At 47.8% G+C, this 20,306-nt stretch overlaps 1 protein-coding gene across 5 annotated transcripts in view; it reads right to left on the reverse strand.

The window, feature by feature from the left end:
* The window catches only part of SMG6 (SMG6 nonsense mediated mRNA decay factor), a 160,108-nt gene that overhangs the window by 124,571 nt on the left and 15,231 nt on the right, over nucleotides 1-20,306 (reverse strand). For all 5 annotated transcript variants that reach the window (XM_037880647.2, XM_043530952.1, XM_037880648.2 and 2 more), the window contains one exon: nucleotides 19,622-19,834. In XM_037880647.2, coding sequence (XP_037736575.1) covers nucleotides 19,622-19,834 — 213 coding nt within the window. The remainder of the gene's footprint in view (nucleotides 1-19,621; nucleotides 19,835-20,306) is intronic.

Below are 20,306 nucleotides of genomic sequence, written 5' to 3' on the forward strand. Positions count from 1 at the left end.
ATGCCCTGCTGCAGCATCACTCCTGGGCCATGTGTGAGCTTAAACATAAAATCTGCTCGTAAAAACCCCTAGACCAATTAAACTGGCTCCTGCAGCCAGGGGCTCTCACTCACTCACTAGCTATTTTGCTGCGGCCCCAAAACACTCCTTGAGTTGAAACTTGACTTCACTTACCACCATTTTATTAACTCTGTAGATGAAACCCAGGAGTGACTCGAGGAACATTGGGCCAGCAGGTTAAACAGCGACTGGCAGGCCAGAGCAGGAACCAATGGTCAGTGAGGGCCCTAATTCATTGTTCCTGCCCAGTTTAGATACGACACAGCAAAGGCAGCCTCTCCATTGCCCCTCTGAGGGGAACCAAAACCGCTCTGGGGTGCTAAGACCAGAAAAGAGAGCATTTAAGCCAAGAAAATTGAATGGGCAGGAGAAAGCTTTTAGGAGTGTTACCGCCTGGGTGTTGAGCCTCCCAGCCCCTACCATGTGCCCTAATTAAGGAAAGCCCATCACTGGAGTGAGTCTCACTGCCCAGTGGGTGGATGAACCCAGAGCACAAACGGGTGGCTGGGACCCCGTCATGCATGCTTTCTTTGACTGCTGGAGGCAAGGGAGAAGAATTCGCCACCTTCAAGATCCTTGAGGGGGAAAATAAGGACCAGGGTGACTCCATCAACCTGCCCTTCCCCCTGCATGAGCCCACACCTGCAGATGTTCTCACTGCAGCTCTACCAGAGCTTGCTTGCAGGCTGCATGTGTGTGAGGAGAAGGGGGTGGGGAATATAGGTGGGGTAGGACAGAAACTCTTTTCCTCCAGCCCCACTCCCACCCCACAGCCCCAAAGAATTCTCAGCCTGCAGCCACTGCACCTATTTACTGGCAGTGGAGGAGTGGCAAAACTCCCCACCATGAGTGGAAAATGACACATGCACACCCTGGGGAAGCGTGTACCAGATTCTTCCCACACAGAATGAACCAGTCTTTTCGGAGGCAGGGGAGGGGGTAAACAGTATCCCAGCTCCACTCCCTTCAGCAGGGAGCACCAAGCTGCAGTCCAGTGCAATGCTGGCCCGCTCCCACCTGCAGCCCCAAAGGGCTGGATGGCTGCAGACAGAGTCCATATGCTAAGTGGGAGCCATGAGGACATGGTGAATGTTTCTAGGAAGTGGAAACCAGAACGCATACAGAACACCTCTGGGAAAACAGCATGTTTCATGTTAACCAGCATCTGCAGCACCAGCCATCTGGCAGGCCTGAGCAGAGAAGAGCCTACGCGCCCTGTGGGGCAGCTGCACACATGGGCAGCGCCTCTCTCACTTGTTTCAACACAACTTTTACCCCACAGCCCCAGCTTTTGATGAGCTAATCGCTTGACACTGAGCTGAAAGTTCCAGAGTTCAACCTAAGGCCACTGGCTGCTTTGACTGGGCTCCTCTCTGAATGACTCTTTCCCTTGTGACTCACCTGCCAGTCAGTCCATGGGAGCCCTCCTGCTCATCCAGTCAAAAGCTGCTTCTCACAGCAATAGGGAACAGTGACTTCCACTGAGCAGCGCAGGGCTCTGGGGCTGGGGAAAGAGGAAGTCACATCACCTGCTGCACTCATGTGGGGGAGGGGAACACTTCCCCAAACCCAGGGTAATGAGCTTCTTACCCTGAGGCAGAGGGTGAGTGCAGTTAGCAGGGCTGGGAAAGGACTCTCTTCCTTGTAACTTCCACAAACCTTCCATCAGCCTCCAGTGCTGAAGAGCAGAGAGTGCCACAAGAGGCTTCTGCAAGGTGCTCTGGGGAGAGAAGGGCCGTGAGGACAGACACGTTATATGACATGTGCCACCTCCAGATCAAAGGGAAAAACAAGTTCCCTGAACATACAGATTATTGCACTCTGCAGCGGGCTCCATCCCTGGGTGAGCAGACAGGTACACTGTACCAGCCAAAGAGAGTTCCTAGCAGCCCCCAGTGGGGAAGTGGCACTGGGTTTGCAGCACTCTCTGGGGAAGATGTAAGGAATGGCCTTCGGATTAAGAATACAAGAATGACCATACGGTGTCAGACCTAGCCACCTAGCCCAGTATCCCGGCTCTGACTGTGCTCGGTGCCAGATGCTTCAGCAGGAATGAACAGAGCCCGGCAATTTATCAAGTGATCCATCCCATCGTCCAGCCTCAGCTTCTGGCAGTCAAAGCTTTAGGGACACCCGGCGTACGGGCTGTGTCCCTGCCCAGCCTGGCTAACGGCGACTGATGGGCCTAGCCTCCATGAACTTACCTAGTTCTTTTCTGAACCCAATTTTACTTTTGACCTTCACAACATCTCCTGGCAACGAGTTCCACAGACTGCCTGTGCATAGTGTGAAGAAGTAATTCCTTGTATTTGTTTTAAACCTGCTGCCTATTCCTTTCACTGGGTGACCCCTAGTTCCTGTGTTACGTGGAGGAGTCAATAACACGTCCTGATTCACTGTCTCCACACCAGTCATGATTTTAGAGACCTCCATCGTATCTCCCCGTCGTTGTCTCTTCTCCAAGCTGAACAGTCCGAGTCTTTTTAATCTCTCCATGGAAGCTGCTCCCTAATCATTTCTCTTGCCGTTCTGTACCTGTGCCCATTCCAATATAGCCTTTTTGAGATGGGGCGACAAGAACTGCATGCAGGATTCAAGATGTGGGCCTACCATGTATCTATACAGAGGCATTGTGATAGCTTCTGTCTTCTTATCTGTGCCTTTCTTAAGAGTTCCTGACATTCTCTTGGCTTTTTTGACGGCCGCTGCACATGTAGTAGCAGATGTTTTCAGAGAACTTCCACAGTAACTCCAAGATCTCTTTCCTGGCTGGTAAGAGCTAATTTAGAGCCCATCATTTGGTATGTACGGTTAGGATAATGTTTTCCAATGTGCATTAGTTTGCATTTATCAACATTAAATTTCATCTGCCATTTTGTTGCCAAGTTTTGTGAGGTCCCTTTGTAACTCTCTGCAGTCAGCTTTGGACTTAACTAACTTGAGTAATTTTGTAGTCTGCAATCTTCGCCACCTCACTGCTTATACCCTTTTTTCCAGCTCATTTATGAATATGTTGAACAGCACAGGTCCCAATACAGATCCTTGGGGGATCCTAGTATTTACCTCTCTCCACTGTGAAAACTGACAGTTTATTCCTACTCTTTGTTTCCCATCTTTTAACCAGTTACTGATCCATGACAGGACCTACCCTCTTATCCCATGACTGCTTATTTTGCTTAAGTCTTTGGTGAGTTAAAGACTTTCTGAAAGTCCAAGTACACTATATCCACTGGATCACCCATGTCTACATGTTTGCTAACACCCTGAAAGAATTCTAATAGAGTGGTGAGGTATGATTTCCCTTTACAAAAGCCATGCTGACTCTTCCCCCAACAAATCATATTCATATATGTGCCTGATAATTCTGTTCTTTACTACAGTTTCTACCAATTTGCCTGGTACTGAATTTAGGCTAACTGGCCTATAATTGCCAGGATCACCTCTGGAGCCTTTAAAAAAAAATCAGTGTTACATTAGCTATCTGCCAGGCATCTGGTACAGAGGCTGATTTAAGCGATATATTACATACTGCAGTTAGGAGTTCTGAAATTTTATATCTGAGTTCCTTCAGAACTCTTGGGTGATACCATGTGGTCCTGGTGACATCTTATTGTTTAATTGATCAATTTGTTCCAAAATGTCCTCTACTGATACCTCAATCTTGGACAGTTCCTCAGATTTGTCACCTAAAAAGAATGGCTCAGGTTTGGGAATCTCCCTCATATCCTCTACAGTGAGGACCAATGCAAAGAAATAATTTAGTTTCTCTGCAACGGCCTGGTCTTCCTTGTGTGTTCCTTTAGCATCTCGATAATCCAATGGTCCCACTGATTGTTTGGCAGACTTCCTGCTTCTGATGTACTTAAAAAATATTTATTATTAGTTTTTGTGTCTTTTGCTAATTGCTCTTCACTTTCTTTTTTTTGGCCCGTCTAATTATACTTTTACATTTGCCTTGCCAGAGTTTATGTTCCTTTCTATTTTCCTCAGTAGTATCTGACTTCCAATTTTTAAAAGATGACTTTTTGTTTCTAACCGCCTCTTTTACTCTGTTGTTTAGGTGGTATTTTTTTTTGTCCTCTTACTGCCTTTTTTTTTTTTTTTATGTGGGGGTATACATATAGTTTGAGCCTCTATTATGGTACATAAAGAGTTTCCATGCAGCTTGCAGGCATTTCACTCCTGTGACCGTTCCTTTTAATTTCCATTTAACTAGCCTCCTTATTTTTGTGTAGCTCCCCTTTTTGAAGTTAAATGCTACTGTGGTGGGTTTCTTTGGTATTTTTCCCCTACAAGGATGTTAAATTTAATTACTTCATTGTCACTATTGCTGAGTAGTTCAGCTATAGTTACCTCTTGGACCAGATCCTGTGCCCCACTTAGGCCTAAATCAAGAACTGCCTCTCCTTTTGTGGGTTCCAGGACTAGCTGCTCCAAGAAGCAGTCATTAATGGTGCCTAGAAATTTTACCTCTGCATCCTATCCTGAGATGGCATCTTCCCAGTCAATATGCGGATAACTGAAATCCCCTATTATTACTGGGTTTTCTGTTTTTTGTAGCCTCTCTAATCTCCCTGAGCATTTCACAATCACCATCCCTATCCTGGCCAGGTGGTCAGTAGTATATTCCTACTGCTATACTCTTTATTATTCAAGCATGGAATTGCTATCCACTGAGATTCTATGATACTGTTTACATTTTAGATTTTTGCTATTCAGTAAAACCTCAGAGTTACGAACATCTCAGGAATGGTGATTGTTCCTAACTCTGAACAAAACATTATGGTTGTTCTTTCAAAAGTTTACAATTGAACATTGACTTAATACAGCTTTGAAACGTTACTATGAAGAAGAAAAATGCCGCTTTTAACCATGTTAATTTAAATGAAACAAGCACAGAAACAGTTTCCTTACCTTGTGAAATCTTTTTTTTAAACTTTCCTTTTATGTTCTTAGTAGTGTACATTTAACACAGTACTGTATCATATTTGCTTTTTTTTTTTTTTCTCGTCTCTGCTCCTTCCTGATTGCATACTTCTGGTTCCAAATGAGGTGTGTGGTTAATCAGTCAGTTTGTAAGTCTGGTGTTCGTAACTCTGAGGTTCTACTGCAGGGGTCCTCAAACTGGGGGTCGGGACTCCTCAGGGGGTCACGAGGTTATTACATGGAGGGTCACGAGCTCTCAGCCTCTACCCCAAACCCCGCTTTGCCTCCAGCATTTATAATGGTGTTAAATATAGTAAAAAGTGTTTTTAATGTGTAAGGGAGGTCACACTCAGAGGCTTGCTGTGTGAAAGGGGTCACCAGCACAAAAGTCTGAGAACCCCTGTTCTACTCTATGCTTTATTTCACATACAATGCCATTCCCCCCCGAATCCCTCAGTGTGACCTATTCTGTCATTCCTGTATATTTTGTACTTTGGAATTATCGTGTCCTACTGATTATCATCACTCCACCAAGTAATGCCCATTATAACAACATCCGCATTTAATACTAGGTACTCAAGTTCTCCCATCTCAGAATTTAAGCTTCTTGCAATTGTGTACAAGCACTTCTCAAAGGTGTCAATATTTAGTTGTCTGCCTTACATGTGATGTAACTGAGCAGGACTCTTTTTCATTTGACAGTTTCTCTTCAGTTCCTACCTGTACTTCATCAACTTCTCTCCTTTCCTCCTCACTAGGACGCAAAGTATCCCATTTAATAAATACTCCCCTATGGGCTGCATCTGTCCAAACCGTGTGCTCCGCCATACCTGTTGGCTTTCCCCCAGGCCTTAGTTTAAAAACTCTATGAACTTTTTAATCTTACATGCCAGCAATCTGGTTCCATTTTGGTTTAGGTGGAGCCCATCCCTCCTGCATAGGCTCCTCCTTTCCTCTTTCCTAATAAATCTAAATCCCTCCTCCAAACACAATTGTTTCAGCCACGCATTGAGACCCTGCAGTTCTGCCTGCCTGGCTGGCCCTATGGATGGAATTAGAAGCATTTCAGGGAATGCTACCATGGAGCAGGGATTTGACAATTCAGTAGCAGGCATCCCAGAAACACTGGCGTCCAAAGAAGTTATGAGCATATAGTGAAGATACCAGTTATAAAACCAAACCACCTAGTCAGGCAGAAGAGGGGAGACCTCACACACAGCTAGTACCTGAAGCTGAAAACAGCTCTTTCAGCTATCTTGAGTCAGTATGTGAAGACAGACTAAACCCTCCCAGGAAGAGGCAACACCACCAGACAAAGCTGCCTACTTCTGTCCATGCAGCATTCAGACATTGCATCACCAAGTAACCGGACTTGTAGCATGGAAGGAATCTGCATTGGTTAACAGCTGGACGAGGGGCTAAGGAAACCAGGAGCAGATAAAAGACATACTAGACAAGCCAGCTTAAATCACAGAGATGGCACAATGAGAATGCTCAGGTGACGCTCAGAACCTCTGCCAGACAGCCTAATGCTGGTAGAGGCAAGAGGGGTGAGGGAATATTTGTTAATTGGACCAACATCTGTTGGTGAACAAGACGAACTTTTGAGCACCACAGAGCTCTTCTGCAGGTCAGGTGTGTGGAGCTCGCAAGCTTGTCTCTTTCACCAACAGAAGTTGGTCCAATAAAAACATTACCTCACCCACCTTGTCTCAATTAGAGCTGGTAAGACAGTTTAAGTGAAGGTTCAATACTGACTCGAGTCAGAAGAGGGGAGAAAAAGAACAAATTTCAAGGGACTTTGCGCTGCTCAAGAAACATCTCAAAATGTGTCTCCGACCCAGCGCCACAAATCCAGGAAACACCATCAAGGTGCACAAGAAAGGCAGTGGCAAGAACTGATGCGGGAACCAGAGGATCCAGCTCTCTACATGAGCAAAGATCCATCCGGCTTGCTGCAAGGAGTCAGAACGAGTGCAGAGCTCTGGCACCTGAGCGTCAGCCCCAGCTGTGAACAAGGCACCAAATAAGGGAAGGATTCTGGCGCATCAACTCCCAAGGAAAAACTGTTTCAAGTTAAAAATTGTTCCTTCAGGTTTGGAACTAAAATTCTGTATCTGTTCTTTATCAAGTACAGCAAACTTTCCTCAACAGCAGCAAAGCTTCTGTGGAGCAGAAAGCAGTGTCAGAATCAAAATGGGCTGCAAGAGACAGGTCCATTAATCAAGAGACACCAGATGCAAGACTGCATGAAGAGAACACATCATATCCACTAGGAGACTGTGAGCACAGCAGGCAGCTCTCCTAGGTCTAGGGTGTCCTCAGTGGTGAGGGGCTTGGGCTGCAGACCCCTAAACTACACAGCTTAGCTCCAAACCATCTACCGCATCTGTCCCATACACTTGGTGACTGGTGGGTTTACTGGTGACCAGCCACTAGTGGCATCAGTCCTTTCTGAGGCACAGCTTCCTTGCTCATGAATTTGGGCAATAAGGTTCAGCGTTCCTTCAGCCAGGCACCAGCTGGGAGAATACAACTGCCTGCTCAGGGGACACACTGCCAGACCTTCCATCATGCTCTATAAGATTCTCTCTTCCATGGGTGGCTTCTTCACCATTTTTGCCCCTTTACTAGACCTGGCACATTCGTCCATTACAACAGCAACACCGAATCTGCAGCACCTACCAGGCACACCCAATCTGAGATCTCATCAAACTCCAAACTAAGCAGGGTCAGACCTGGACAGTGTTTGAATGGGAGACTGCCAATGAAAATAATACATTTATACAGCCCTTTGTATCTTCAGAACACTATACAAATGTTAACTTACTAATCCTGGAAAACCCAGGGAGCTGCAGGGTGCGGTGCTGGTCAAATAGGAGGTGGTGCTTTTTCCTTTTCCTACAGAAACCCTAGCAAGGTACTGGTGGGTGCTGTGTTGTTAGAGGGGCTGTTTTTCACAGGAGATATAAAACCAAGGAATCTTTAAGATGACATGGAAACTTTTGCAAGAATATATGCATTAACCATAGCATTGTGGCCAAATTCCAACATCTGGGTAATTATATTCTGACTAAATTCTCCTACAATATCAAATGGATACAGAACTCTCCTTCGCCTCCTGTCCTAAGTCACTCTGTAATGCTGTTTCCCGTTAGCAGCTTCCATGTCCCATCCCAGAACTGGCTGCATTTCAGTGTTGGTACAAGTGATTCCTATGCGAAAAATGTATGTGCATGCACAGAGTTGATAAAGAACTTTGATTATTTGGGATAAGAAATTATCCAGAGAAGTAAAATCCAATTTGCTGATGCTTGTGGTACCACTGTAAAGAGGCCCAGAGCCCTGAAGTACCACATACTTGTGACACACACCTGTACTCCCTATGGCAAAGGGAACATTGACACGCTGACCCACCCTCACTGCTCTGTCGCTGCAGGAGGCTGAGGGATACTGGCTATGATTCTACGGCAGGTTTAATCGTTATAAGAAATTACAAGTCAGCATCTCAGCAGAGGAAACAGAAACCCTTAGAGAAGCTCCAGTGAAACAGACAAGCCTTCCAATCCCCTTCTCTGGGCACCATCAGGTCCCATTGCAAGGCTGGTAGGACAATGAGCAAGGACTTTGTACACAGAGCATTTTAGTAAAATGACACCAGTGAGTGGAGACTCCATTGGCTCTTGCCAGTTCTGAACAACCAAATGTACCTGACCAATACATACACTGTACAATATTTATCAGCGAAAAGTGCATTACAGTACCGAATTTTCTCTTTCCCAGCACTGGCCACTCTAAAACATGCCAAAGATACTCCTCAGACAAGATGTCAGGTTAATGTTCGATGCAGAGTTCTCTACAAGTTGGCGCTGGTGCTGCAGGTTGTTTGGGACACATGTTCTGCTCTTCAGTGCTGCATGTGGCTGTGCAGTACGGGACGGAATAGTAGGCACTGGCATCAGCAAGACAAGTGACCCAGGCAGACCCATTCTTTGTGCTAGGGGGTGAGGGAGAGTCTGTGTGTTTAATGCTGAAGTGGAAGGCAGGGTACAGCACAACAGATTTCACAGCTCACTACTAAGCAAACACTATTTAAACCAACTGGTTTTCACAAGCAGTGAGGAGGCTTCCCCCTTCCTGTAACTTAGAGACTCCAGAGATACAAAAATGATCACTGACAGAACATTAATCTGAGAAGCAAGTGAGGGATACATTTAATAGATTTTAAAATCAGAAGGGATAATTGTGATCATCTCATCTAAACTTTCGAATAACCCAGGCCAGGGAACCTCACCCAGGTTCCTGCATCCAGCCCATGACTTTGTGGTAGGGCTAGAGCAGAGCTATCAGAAAGAGGCATCCAAGTGATGGAGAATCCACCACAACCCCTGCTGAGCTGTTCAAAAGGTTAATTACAGTCACTATTAAAAATGTGCTCCTTATCTCCAGCTTGAAAGTTTCTAGCTTCAAGCAGTTGGATCTTGTTATGCCTTTTCTAGATTAAAAAGTCCTTTATAGTCTGACATCATCTCCCTGTGTCATTCTTAGAGACTGTGACCAAATCGCCATTTAGCCTTCTCTATAATAAGCTCAATAGATTGACCTGTTTGTTTGTGAGCTCTCTGCTGGACCTGCACTTCTTAGAACGATGAACCATTGCTATGTGGTGCTCTTCACCTGATGACCCAACTTCTAACTGGGAGAAAACAAAGATGATTAATCATAGAATCATAGAATATCAGGGTTGGAAGGGACCTCAGGAGGTCATCTAGTCCAGACCCCTGCTCAAAGCAGGATAAATCCCCAATTTTTGCCCCAGATCTCTAAATGGCCCCCTCAAGGATTGAACTCACAACCCTGGGTTTAGCAGGCCAATGTTCAAACCACTGAGCTAGCCCTCCCCCCGCAAATACTTAGTCCTGCCTTGAGCACAGGGGTCTGGACTAGAACTCCTCTCGAGGTCCCTGCCAGTCCTACGAGCCTATGATTCTATGATATCTCCAAGGAAAGCCAATCAAGTGAAGGGGCCGATAAGCCATTTTCAAGGGGTGGCTGCCAGAGTCTCCCCTCCTAGGTTATACCCCACTTGTTATGTGTCTCAAAGAAGGAAGGGGAGAAAAGCCCAGGAGACAGGACTCTCTCTCATTCCTGCAATAGGATAAGAACCTCTCCAGAAAACAACAACATTGTAACATATAATTCTGATGATGTCAGGAGAGGTCAAGCTGTGAGGCTCAGTTCTTCCTTGGATGTGAACTTGTCCAGGTAGCAGCACATTAGCTGTGTGGTGTGGAGCAGATTCAATTTAAAGACTGGTGCCTCTGTGAAACCAAAGGAGCATGCACTGGAATATGTGTCATCTGAGATTCAAACAGTCTGTCAGGACGAAGTCTCTGGAAAACCAGGTTTCAGTCTGTCCTATCTGCTGAAAAGGTCTGAAACAGGACTATGTTAACGCAAACTGGATACCTATTAGAGCATGCCAGCAGGATCTACATGGGGCAGTTAGAGCGCAATACATTAGTCTGCTTTACAAATCATACTCCTCTTGTGTGCTTTGCAAGCACCATGTAGACAAGCTCTGAGACCAATCACAAAAATCATAAGAAGGACTGTTGAGCCTACAAGCACCTGCCCATTCTGGGAAATCTACCAAACACTCTCCTGACACTCCACTTAAGACCACTCTGCCCTTGAGTCCCTTTCGCGGCTCTGCCAATTACTACCATTGCTAGACCTAAACCGCAAACTCCCTCCTTCCATCCTCAGCAATGCCCCCCTCCAGAGCCCAGACCAGCACATTCACTCCGGAAGGATGGACTCTTGTAGCAGCAGGAGGTGGCTGGTTAGAACAAGGAGGGGGATTTGGCCACACACAAATCCCTGGCTACTCAGCAATGATGGGAAAGAAATGAAGACAGACGTGAGTCACAGGGAAAGGAGCTTTCAGGAAGATGGCATTTGCTTGTAAAGTCTAGCAAGGTCTTGTTAGAACTTTACTTACTCATCCAAGCCTTTCTGAGCATGGGGGATGTAAGAACAGCAACTCACAAAAGCACCTTTCCGAGGCACTGTAATGTTCCAGATACCCACTAACATCAGATGCCCATAGCTGGAAGGAAAGCACGTTACACAATCTCTCCCCGTCAAGCTGTGTTAGTCCCTACCTTGGTCCTCACATTTAAAAAAAAAAAAATCCACCAACATGGTCTGAAAAATCGATACCAACTTCTGGAAATTCTTACTGGTAAATAAGCCCATACTTTCTGGGTAATGACAAAAGGTCAAGTGGCTTGGAAAGCAACACGTGGGTTCCACTTGACATGCATGCACAGGATATATTGGTAATCACGCCTGGTGAGCTGTGACAGGTCTCAGCAGCACATTGGGGAAGGCCCATGGAAGAAATCAAGAGCCCAGACCTGGGGAAATGGTGTTGATTCTGGGGGATCTCTCGTGCAGCTGAGACAGGAGCTCAATATTATAAATATTATAAACAAAATAAATACAAATATTGTCAAACAAAAAGCATAACTAAAAAAGAGAGTTCCGTGCAACCCTGGGAAGGTGTGTAACTGGCAGGCTAGAGGGAGCAGAAGCCAGTGCTAGCTGCATGGCTTATGTCACGTCTCAAGCCCAGAGAGGCTAGGAATGTGGTTTTAGTGTTTAACCAGCCTCAACTGCAGCCTGGCACACTCTGCTTCCTCCTGAGAGAAGGCCTCTCTCTGTTAGAGGAAAGAAACCAACATCACAGCTCGAAACAAAACGGCTCGAGTAAAAATAAAGCCCAGGGTGGTTTGGTGACCGAGGTCACGTTAGGAGGTGGAGAGTTTGCAGGTTGGGGGATGCACTCAGAGGTGCTCACACTGCCAACCAAGAGAAAAATTACAGTGGGGAGACAGAGAAGAGAACTAACTCAAGTCCAGCAAGTAACAGGTTGAGAAGCCCCTTTCACACGCCACCTGCACTGGGCCTGCTCCCCAGCTCTTGACACATAGTTTGTAAACCGTTTCCTAATCACAAAGGAAAAAAACCCCAGACCTTGACCTGACCTCCACAAGTGAGTAACCAAAACCCAACAGCTTCCTGCAAACCTGTGGGGGTGGAGACAGGACTCTGCTTGGGGTGGGAGAGAAGAGACATCAGGAAGCAGGTCTCTAGTGGGGGCAAAGGAAGAGAATTCAAGGAGTGTGCCACTGGTCTAGTGGGGAGGGGAGAGGAAAAACTTTAGGAAGCTGCCTTTGGCCTCCTGCTAGTACCTAGCGCAGAGGTGGGCAAACTACGGCCCGCGGGACCGTCCTGCCCGGCCCTTGAGCTCCTGGCCAGTGAGGTTACCCCCGGCCCCTCCCCCGCAGTTACCCCGCCGCACGGGCAGCGCAGCTGGCTCCGTCCAGGCAGCGGGGCTGTGAGCTCCTGCCGCTCTGAGCGGCATGGTAAGGGGGTGGCAGCGGTGGCGCATATGGGTGGCAGAGAAGGGAGTTGGGTAGGGGTCCCGGATGGCAGAGAAGGGAGCGGTGGCGCATGTGGGTGGCAGAGAAGGGAGTTGGCTAGGGGGTCCCGGATGACAGAGAAGGGAGCGGTGGCGCATGTGGGTGGCAGAGAAGGGAGTTGGGTAGGGGGTCCCAGCGGGCAGTCAGGGGACAGGAAGCAGGGGGAATTGGATAGGGGGTGGAGTCCCGGGGGGGGGGGGGTGGTTAGAGGCGGGGGGTGCCGGGAGAGGACGGTCAGGGGACAAGGAGCTGGTGGGGGCTGGATGGGTTGGAGGTTCTGAGGGGGGTAGTCAGTGGGTGGGGATGGATAGGGCATGGGGGCCAGGCTGTTTGGGGGGCACAGCCTTCCCTACCCGGCCCTCCATACAGGGGGCCCTTGATGTGGCCCTTGGGCCAAAAAGTTTGCCCACCCCTGACCTAGCATCCTCTCCACAGAAATCTCTTCCCTTCCCTTCCTCACTGGAGCAGCACTTCTGGAGCGTAATGCAACAAAGCAGTTGATATAATTCAATGTACTGCAGTAAGGAGGACAGGGAGCCCTACTTTTATTTTCCTGCAAAAGCAGAACACAACGCACGGGCGACTGAAGGGCTCCCAAGTCAGATATTAGGGAGCACATTATAAATCTAGCAATACTTTGGGCAACTGCACAGCCAGGAGTCACCCTTGCTGGAGATATTCAGAGCCAACATGTAAAGGAGATAGATTTCCTGAACCACCAGAGACTCCCTTCCCACTCAAATGTTCTAGAGCTGCTACAAGGCCCTGCGGTCAGCTGGACCTGGTGCTGAGCTGTGGGGACTGTGACCCAGCACTGGCTCATGCACTGTCAAAGAACCAGGAGCCCCCCACATTGGGGGACAAACATTCCACCTCTGTGGAGCACCTCAGCGTACAACATGAACACAAGGGTCCATGGCTGTCAGGCGATTAGGTAAGTGCCGGGGCTTGGCTGGATTAACTGGTGACCTGCCCACCACTCTCAGTGCTTTTGGGTAGAGATGGAGCACAAGGCTGCAGGTGAACATCCTATAAGGATTAAAAAGCATTAGTCCTGAGCTAACAGTTTCTGGGGCATTCACTCAAGTGGTGAGTGCAACCCTGTCTGTTTCCCAGCACATACATACTGGGCGACCTCTTACCTTTCTTAGAGCTGTGCTCCAAGAGAACAGTAGGGGGAGAATGCACAGAACCTGCTACATCAAAGGGTTTGTGCCTCAATTCCCGATTGCACTGTTTAAACTGGAAATAGAAGCCATGTCTGCTTCAAGTTACTCTCCAGATCTCAGCTCCCAAAACAAAAGGGTCACTCTTTGCCTAGGCTCCCCACCCGACCCCAGGAGGCAGTAAAACAGGGAGCCTTGCACTTCTGCCAGCAGGTATTATTCTTCCCAAGGCAGACTCTTGTAAAAACCAGAACAGGCTGACTCTCATCGTAGCCCTGCACGTAACAGGAAAATGTACGAATAGCTTGAAGCCTAAGCCAGATGCCAGGGCGCTCTCCAAAGTCCTACGGAAGCAGCATCAGAAAGCTGGGAAGATTGTGCTTATGGTGCCCTAAATTCTCAGCCACGATCATTCTGCTCCTCAGAGTGACAGCCTCTACTGCTTCCGCACAGTCAGCAGTACAGCCCCCTCCTTTAACTCCTGTCTTTGTGCTGACCCCAAACCCTGGGCCACCCAGCTAGCTTCCATTTTGAACATGGCTGTCTGGGCTGCCCTCCTCCTGCCATCCCAAAGCTCAGCCTATCTTTACTTTCCCCTCTGTCCAAAACACCATGATTTAACCATTCTCTTTAGTGGCTTCGGAACCTCAGGCCTCCCCATTAATTGTTCTTTAGCCTCTGGGAACTGTGCAGGTGGTACAGAGTCACGCTAGCATGAGCACTATGACTGAGGAGACAAGTTCCCGTTAGTTTGATGAACTGTCAGAAAAGATGCATTTCCCTACTGGCGCTCTCACCCAGGTGCCTCTGCGAAGGGGCCGGTACAGGATTTTAATAACACACCATTTCAACTTTTGTCTGTCGCTTATTTCTAATTATATATAGAGGAAAAGAGCTACAGGAAACGCTGCAGATGTAACACACAACGACTTCACTAGGCAAGGGAGTACTTCTCTGTGGTATAGTTGTATGTGCAAAGATGTGTTCTTGGCTAATACGGTGCCAAGCACCCCAGAAACACAAAACGGTCCCAGAGAGAGCGGTGCAATCCCAGTGTGAGCGTGGACTGGAGGGGTGGGATTGATACACAGGCAAGAGCAGCTGAGTCACGCTGGCAGGGGAGAGTGAAGCAGAGTGATCCGGGGCAGAGGAGCACTGCAAAGCTATTCAGCTAGGCTGAGAGGAGATTTTATTCTACTTCTCTATGAAATCTCATCACCAGCCACAGAACCCCAGACTTGAAACAGACTTTAGGCTGAAATTAAACAGACAAGGAAACCAGCCATTCCCCTGCCGCCCCAGTCAGCACAGTCACCCAAGAGGAACAAGCACATGGAGAAGAAACAGCAAATAGAACCCAGGGAAAACGGATGTGAAACCCAGAGGAGCTGACTGGGAAAGTGACCTTGCTCTCTGCTGAGGGCATCTGCCCTACGATGAAAGCAGCATGCAGCCCAGGCAACCTACAGGACTCTTCAGTGCTCCTGGACAGACAGACAGAGTCACGGGAAGTGCCTCCTCCCACCTTTGATTACTGTTATGGTTGCAGGGATGCATCTGGTGTCTAGACACCATGGTGATGGGAGGATTAGACAAGCAGTGGGTAGAAGAGAATCATTCAGAAAGGAAGAGCTGGTGAATGAGGGAAGATGAAAATGGTCAAAGATATCCTGACACAAACAGAAACAACTTGTACCCAGCTATGAAGAGAGCCACAGAGAGACAAGCATGGTCTGGCAAGCTCCATGAGCCAGAAGAACTCAGACAGGGTTTCAGGAGGGAGTGCAGGGACAACCCATCTGATCTCAACTGCCTTGCTAGGACAAAGGGGTGACATTGCATTTCCAGCTTCAGACCAGCATTTCTCTGATCACCTAACAACAAGAAGATTTTCCAATCCAGTCCAGTACAAGGGAGACTTGGGGAAAGGCCGGGAGGCTAGAAGGGTCCAGAGCCCGTCTCCAGTCAAACTGTCGGTGACTGAGAGGGCACCGCACAGAGAGGTATCGCCTACAGATCTGACACGCAGCGCAGTCAACGCCACCTCACCCAGCTCTGTCACACACCCTTCCCACTCTCACCACTAGCACTCACACCCATCACAGTCATTTAGAGAATCAACAGCAAAATCAAGGACATTATGCACAACGAGCTAAGTTAATGTAGCTGAGACATTAATCACCAAAAATTAAGACCCTCCATAGGTATTTCCAATGTGCCCATTACCTTAGTATCTTGGCCCTGAATAGAAAGGTAAGAACCCCACTACATTTAGTCTGTAAGAAGGCATCTGCTCTCCTCACTCCTTTATGCAGCTGCTGGTGGCATTCTATTGCTTGTTTGCAGAAATGCAGCTGATTTGTCCTTTCAGTTGCTGCTGCTGAGGAGGAAGGCTTGTGTGAAGAGCTGCTTGCAATGAGCTTTGAACTCCAGTTCTAATAGTCCCACTGTAACTTTGCCCCATTGCATTTATGTGCTACTGCAAAAGGGCCTATCATTACAAGGGTCTACAATACTGGGAAAGGGACACATTAGTCAAGAAATAACTAGTATTGTCCAGGGGACAGAAAAGTCTTGTGGCTAGAGCACAGGACAGGGAATCAGGAGACCTGGGTTCTGGTCTTAGCTTTGCCACAGGCTCTCTGCGTGGCCTAAACTTTTCATTGCTGTATGATACTGTCCTACCTCAGAAAGGGTATAGAAGGCTTAATTCATCACTGGTTGTAAAGCACTCAAGACCTCCAGAGAAGGACAAAGTATTATTTAATTATTACAATGCCTCTCTGCTCTAACTTTAGTTGCACCTATGGAGCATGTTGCATGATAATGTGAGGAACAGTCTACTACGATGCATAACCAAAACACAAGGCCACTGTGGGAACCTTAACTCTGTACTTCCTGACAGGGGTGATTAAAATCTCTGACTCTGAGTAACATTAACACTTTCTCAAGGAATTGAGAGAACTTGGACGGTTTGCTCCACTGGCTCACTGTGTGCTCACCAAGCGTCACCCACCAACTATCCCATTTCAAACCCAGACACACACACAAGGCAAGTGCAGCCAGGAAACAGGGACCCAGCTCTTGGGCTCACTTTGCACTACTCAGCTGTAAAAAACCTAAAAACCAATGGAGCTGGTCATTGGCTCAGCCACTTTCTTGCTTCCCTGAGTAGGAACATGCCATGGCAATCCAGCCATCAGGGGGCCAGTGCACCAGCTCAGCACAGGCTAGAGCAGTGGTTCTCAAATTTTTGTGCTGGTGACTCCTTTCACACAGCAAGCCTCTGAGTGCGACTCCCCAATAAATTAAAAACACTTTTTTATATATTTAACACCATTATAAATGCTGGAGGCAAAGCAGGGTTTGGGGTGGAGGCTGACAGCTTGCAACCCCCCATGTAATAACCTCGCAACCCCCTGAGGGGTCCTGACCCCCAGTTTGAGAACCCCTGGTGTAGAGTGTCAATGCTACACATTTCCAGGAGACTTCAGTGCAGCTGGAGAAAGAAAGACAAGGAGAGCTAAACCACAAAAGACTGCATGCACAAAAAAAGCCCCTCAAACGAAAAGGCAGTATTATAACCCAGGAACGGCTTTGGCCTCTGTGATCTAGCCCGAGGCAACAGGCTGCCCTCAGCATCCAGGCCTCCATGCCAACAGAGAAAGGAGCCAGAGCCAGGATACCTCAGAAGGAAGAGGGTTGCATGTGCTGAGCTCTGCTGCCCCCTGGAAGATATGATGTGGTAAACTGGCAGAAGAAACCACACCAAACCTCTAACTAGCCATTTATACGGTGCTACAGGCAAATTACAGGACTGCACTTCACTCTTCTTGGTGACGACGATAATCAGCCCAGTAATTTGTCCTTCTCCAGCCTTTTTCATCTCACGGTCTCAGCCAAAGGGCTTTACTAACCTGATGGCCAGCCCCCTCTAAGGCTGGAGTCACTATCCCCGTTCTACAGAATGGAAAAGGAAGGCACAGAGAGGGAAGTGACTGGCCCAACGCACACATGGAGGGAGTGCAAAGCTGAGCAGAGTCCCCTGCTCAATAACAACATACAGAACACATGTCTGTGCTAACATGCATTTCCTGGGGATGATGGCCTCTGTCCACAGAACAAACACTCAGTATGTGGCCTCTCAGCTGAGTATGCCAACAAGGGTCCAATGGTGGGGGCTTTATGATGCAGTCAACAGGATACCAGGGAACAGACTCAGGATAACCATTTTCAGTCACCATTGCCTTGGTCTGGATTTGAAGTAGCACCTAGACGAGAAAGGCTCAGGAATCGGAATCTCTTTCCCAATTCCCTGAGCCATATATAACAGAACAGCTATTTTACAGTATTACACTCAATCCTGGAGTGAGGGGGCTTTGCCCTCTCCCTATCTCGCTTCCCCACAGACTGGGAGCACGTGGTGAAGTATGGGGCCTCCTGTATGCATGGTCCCAAGCGCACCAGAGTCAGCACAGAGAAGAGAGCACTGCTTAGCTCTGACCTTGCCGAGTGCTAAAGCTGGTGGGGAAGGCAACGAAACAGTTTAGATTAGTCTATAAAAGAGCATCCAAAATCCTGGCACATGTTCCCCTAGGACAGCAGTTGCCTCCCCGTCCCTACAGTGAACTTGAGCTTCATGTGATCAAGGGCTGAGGGTCTCTTTGGTCAGCATTGCCTCACTCTCCTCTGTGCTTGGCACAACCTCATTAGGAGGAGAAACAGCACCACACAGTGGCAAGACAGAGCACTCCTCAACCCCCTTTTAGTCACTATGCGGGAAAACACGAATGAGAATGACAACAACAGAGGAAAGAATGAAGGAACAAAAATAGAAGAGCTTCATACACTGATCCTGGTGTAAGATGTTCACTTCTTAGCGCGCCTCACTTTCACTTCTGTATCCCTGGCAGCAACAGAGAACACAGGCCTTCACTAACACAGCGGGGTGGGAAAAGCCATTCCCAGGCCTTGTGTGTCAAGCACATGCACCAATCCAAGTCTAATAAGAAAAACAGGCCCCCAATCTGTGCTGACATTGCCAGAGAGCTGCATTTCAGCAAGGGCATAGCAACGCCATAAACAGAACGAGGCTTCAGTATTCTTAGTGCAGCTGAAGACAACAAACCAGTTCTAACAATGAAACAATCTTTGAGGAGCTCTTGGCCCTGCCCTGTGTGAAGAGCGTGTCTCCCACCCCCAGTCAGGTACCCCCTAGCAGCTGTCTCCAGAGAGGCTGCTCAGAGTTCTTATGCAAGGTCTCTTGCATGCAAGATATGCCAAAAAAATGTTTGCATTCCTAGAGAAAGGCAAAGCTCCAAGCAGGTGTCCTCCTAACAATTGGCTTGTTCAGCTTACACATTCATGGGCCATATCTGACTAATAGAGTTCATTCAGACTCTCCCTTGCTTGGGACACAGATGGGACCTATGAAAGATGCCTTTGGTTTATTCTTTCCTTTGCAGGAGGAAAGGAAAGTATCTGGCTTCCAGCACAATAAACAACACTCATACTACACCTACAATAGAAGTTAAATCCCTGGCTTTCACCCTCCCTGAGCACAACTCCGACCAGGTGGCTCTAGGGAAAATGTCCCATTTCCAGGAAAAGTCCCAAAGGCTGGAGGATCCCCAGCAAACCATAGCTCCTCAGCTGCCGACCTCACCATTTCCCGTCGCTTTGTGTCACTTAAATTAAAGCCTCTCAATGGAATTTTTTTGCTGCCTCTTCCATCTGTCTCTTTACAATTCCAGGAACAGCAACATGACCACGTTACCAAAGAATAGATGATAACCACATGCCTTAAACACAAGAAGCACAAGGTCACCAGCTCCTTAGCTTGACCCGGGCACTGCTGGCATAAGAGAAGTCAAAACACTGGAATATTTAGCAACAAGAAAGCAAAACAGTTGCAGTGTCATTCAACTACATTCCAAACATATGACACCAAAGTCAACAGCAGTGTTCCACAGTACTCACATCACTGGGGCTGAGGTTCCCAAGACCATTGTCCTGCTCAGATTCCCTGCCGGATTCATGGCCATGGGAGCAGCGGGGGTGGGAGGGATGAATCCAGATCTCCAGCCGAGTGGCGTCATCTCCAACTTGTCGGAATGTGGACTTCTTGCCCGTCCCCCATCGGCTAGGGCTCAGTTCCAGCACCTGATGCTGCTTCTGTTCCATCTGCTCAGCCTGTGCAGACAAGAGAGACAGATTCAGAAACCTCAAGGATCATGGCTCAGGAAAAGTAAGTTGTCATTTCATTTACCGGGAAAAGAATCTGTCAGAAGCCAGCTGTTTCCCCAGCTTGCAAAGCACAGCAGCTGCCTGCTCTATTGTTTGACTGCTGGTGTTTAGTAACCTCAGCTCTGGTGAAAGATGCTAGATTGAGTGCCCCGGAGTTTGAAAGACTTTATCTAGCCACAAAACACCTACACAGCCAACCTGTCACACCTCTGATCCGGAGCGTCCACCTCTGAGGAGAGGAGAGGAGAGGAGCTCAGTCTCCATGGCCCATCTGAATACTTACTTGACTTATTTGATAAACCCACCAACGAGCATGCCAAGTAGTATGGTGGTGACTGTGATGAGGTGGATCCCTGTCTCACTAGGAACTGGAACAACTTTCAGTCCCTGCTTAGCTAAGATGCCCTTTAACCAGTGA

The sequence above is a fragment of the Chelonia mydas genome, chromosome 17, assembly GCF_015237465.2.
Source record: "Chelonia mydas isolate rCheMyd1 chromosome 17, rCheMyd1.pri.v2, whole genome shotgun sequence".
NCBI classification, from domain to species: Eukaryota; Metazoa; Chordata; order Testudines; family Cheloniidae; genus Chelonia; species Chelonia mydas.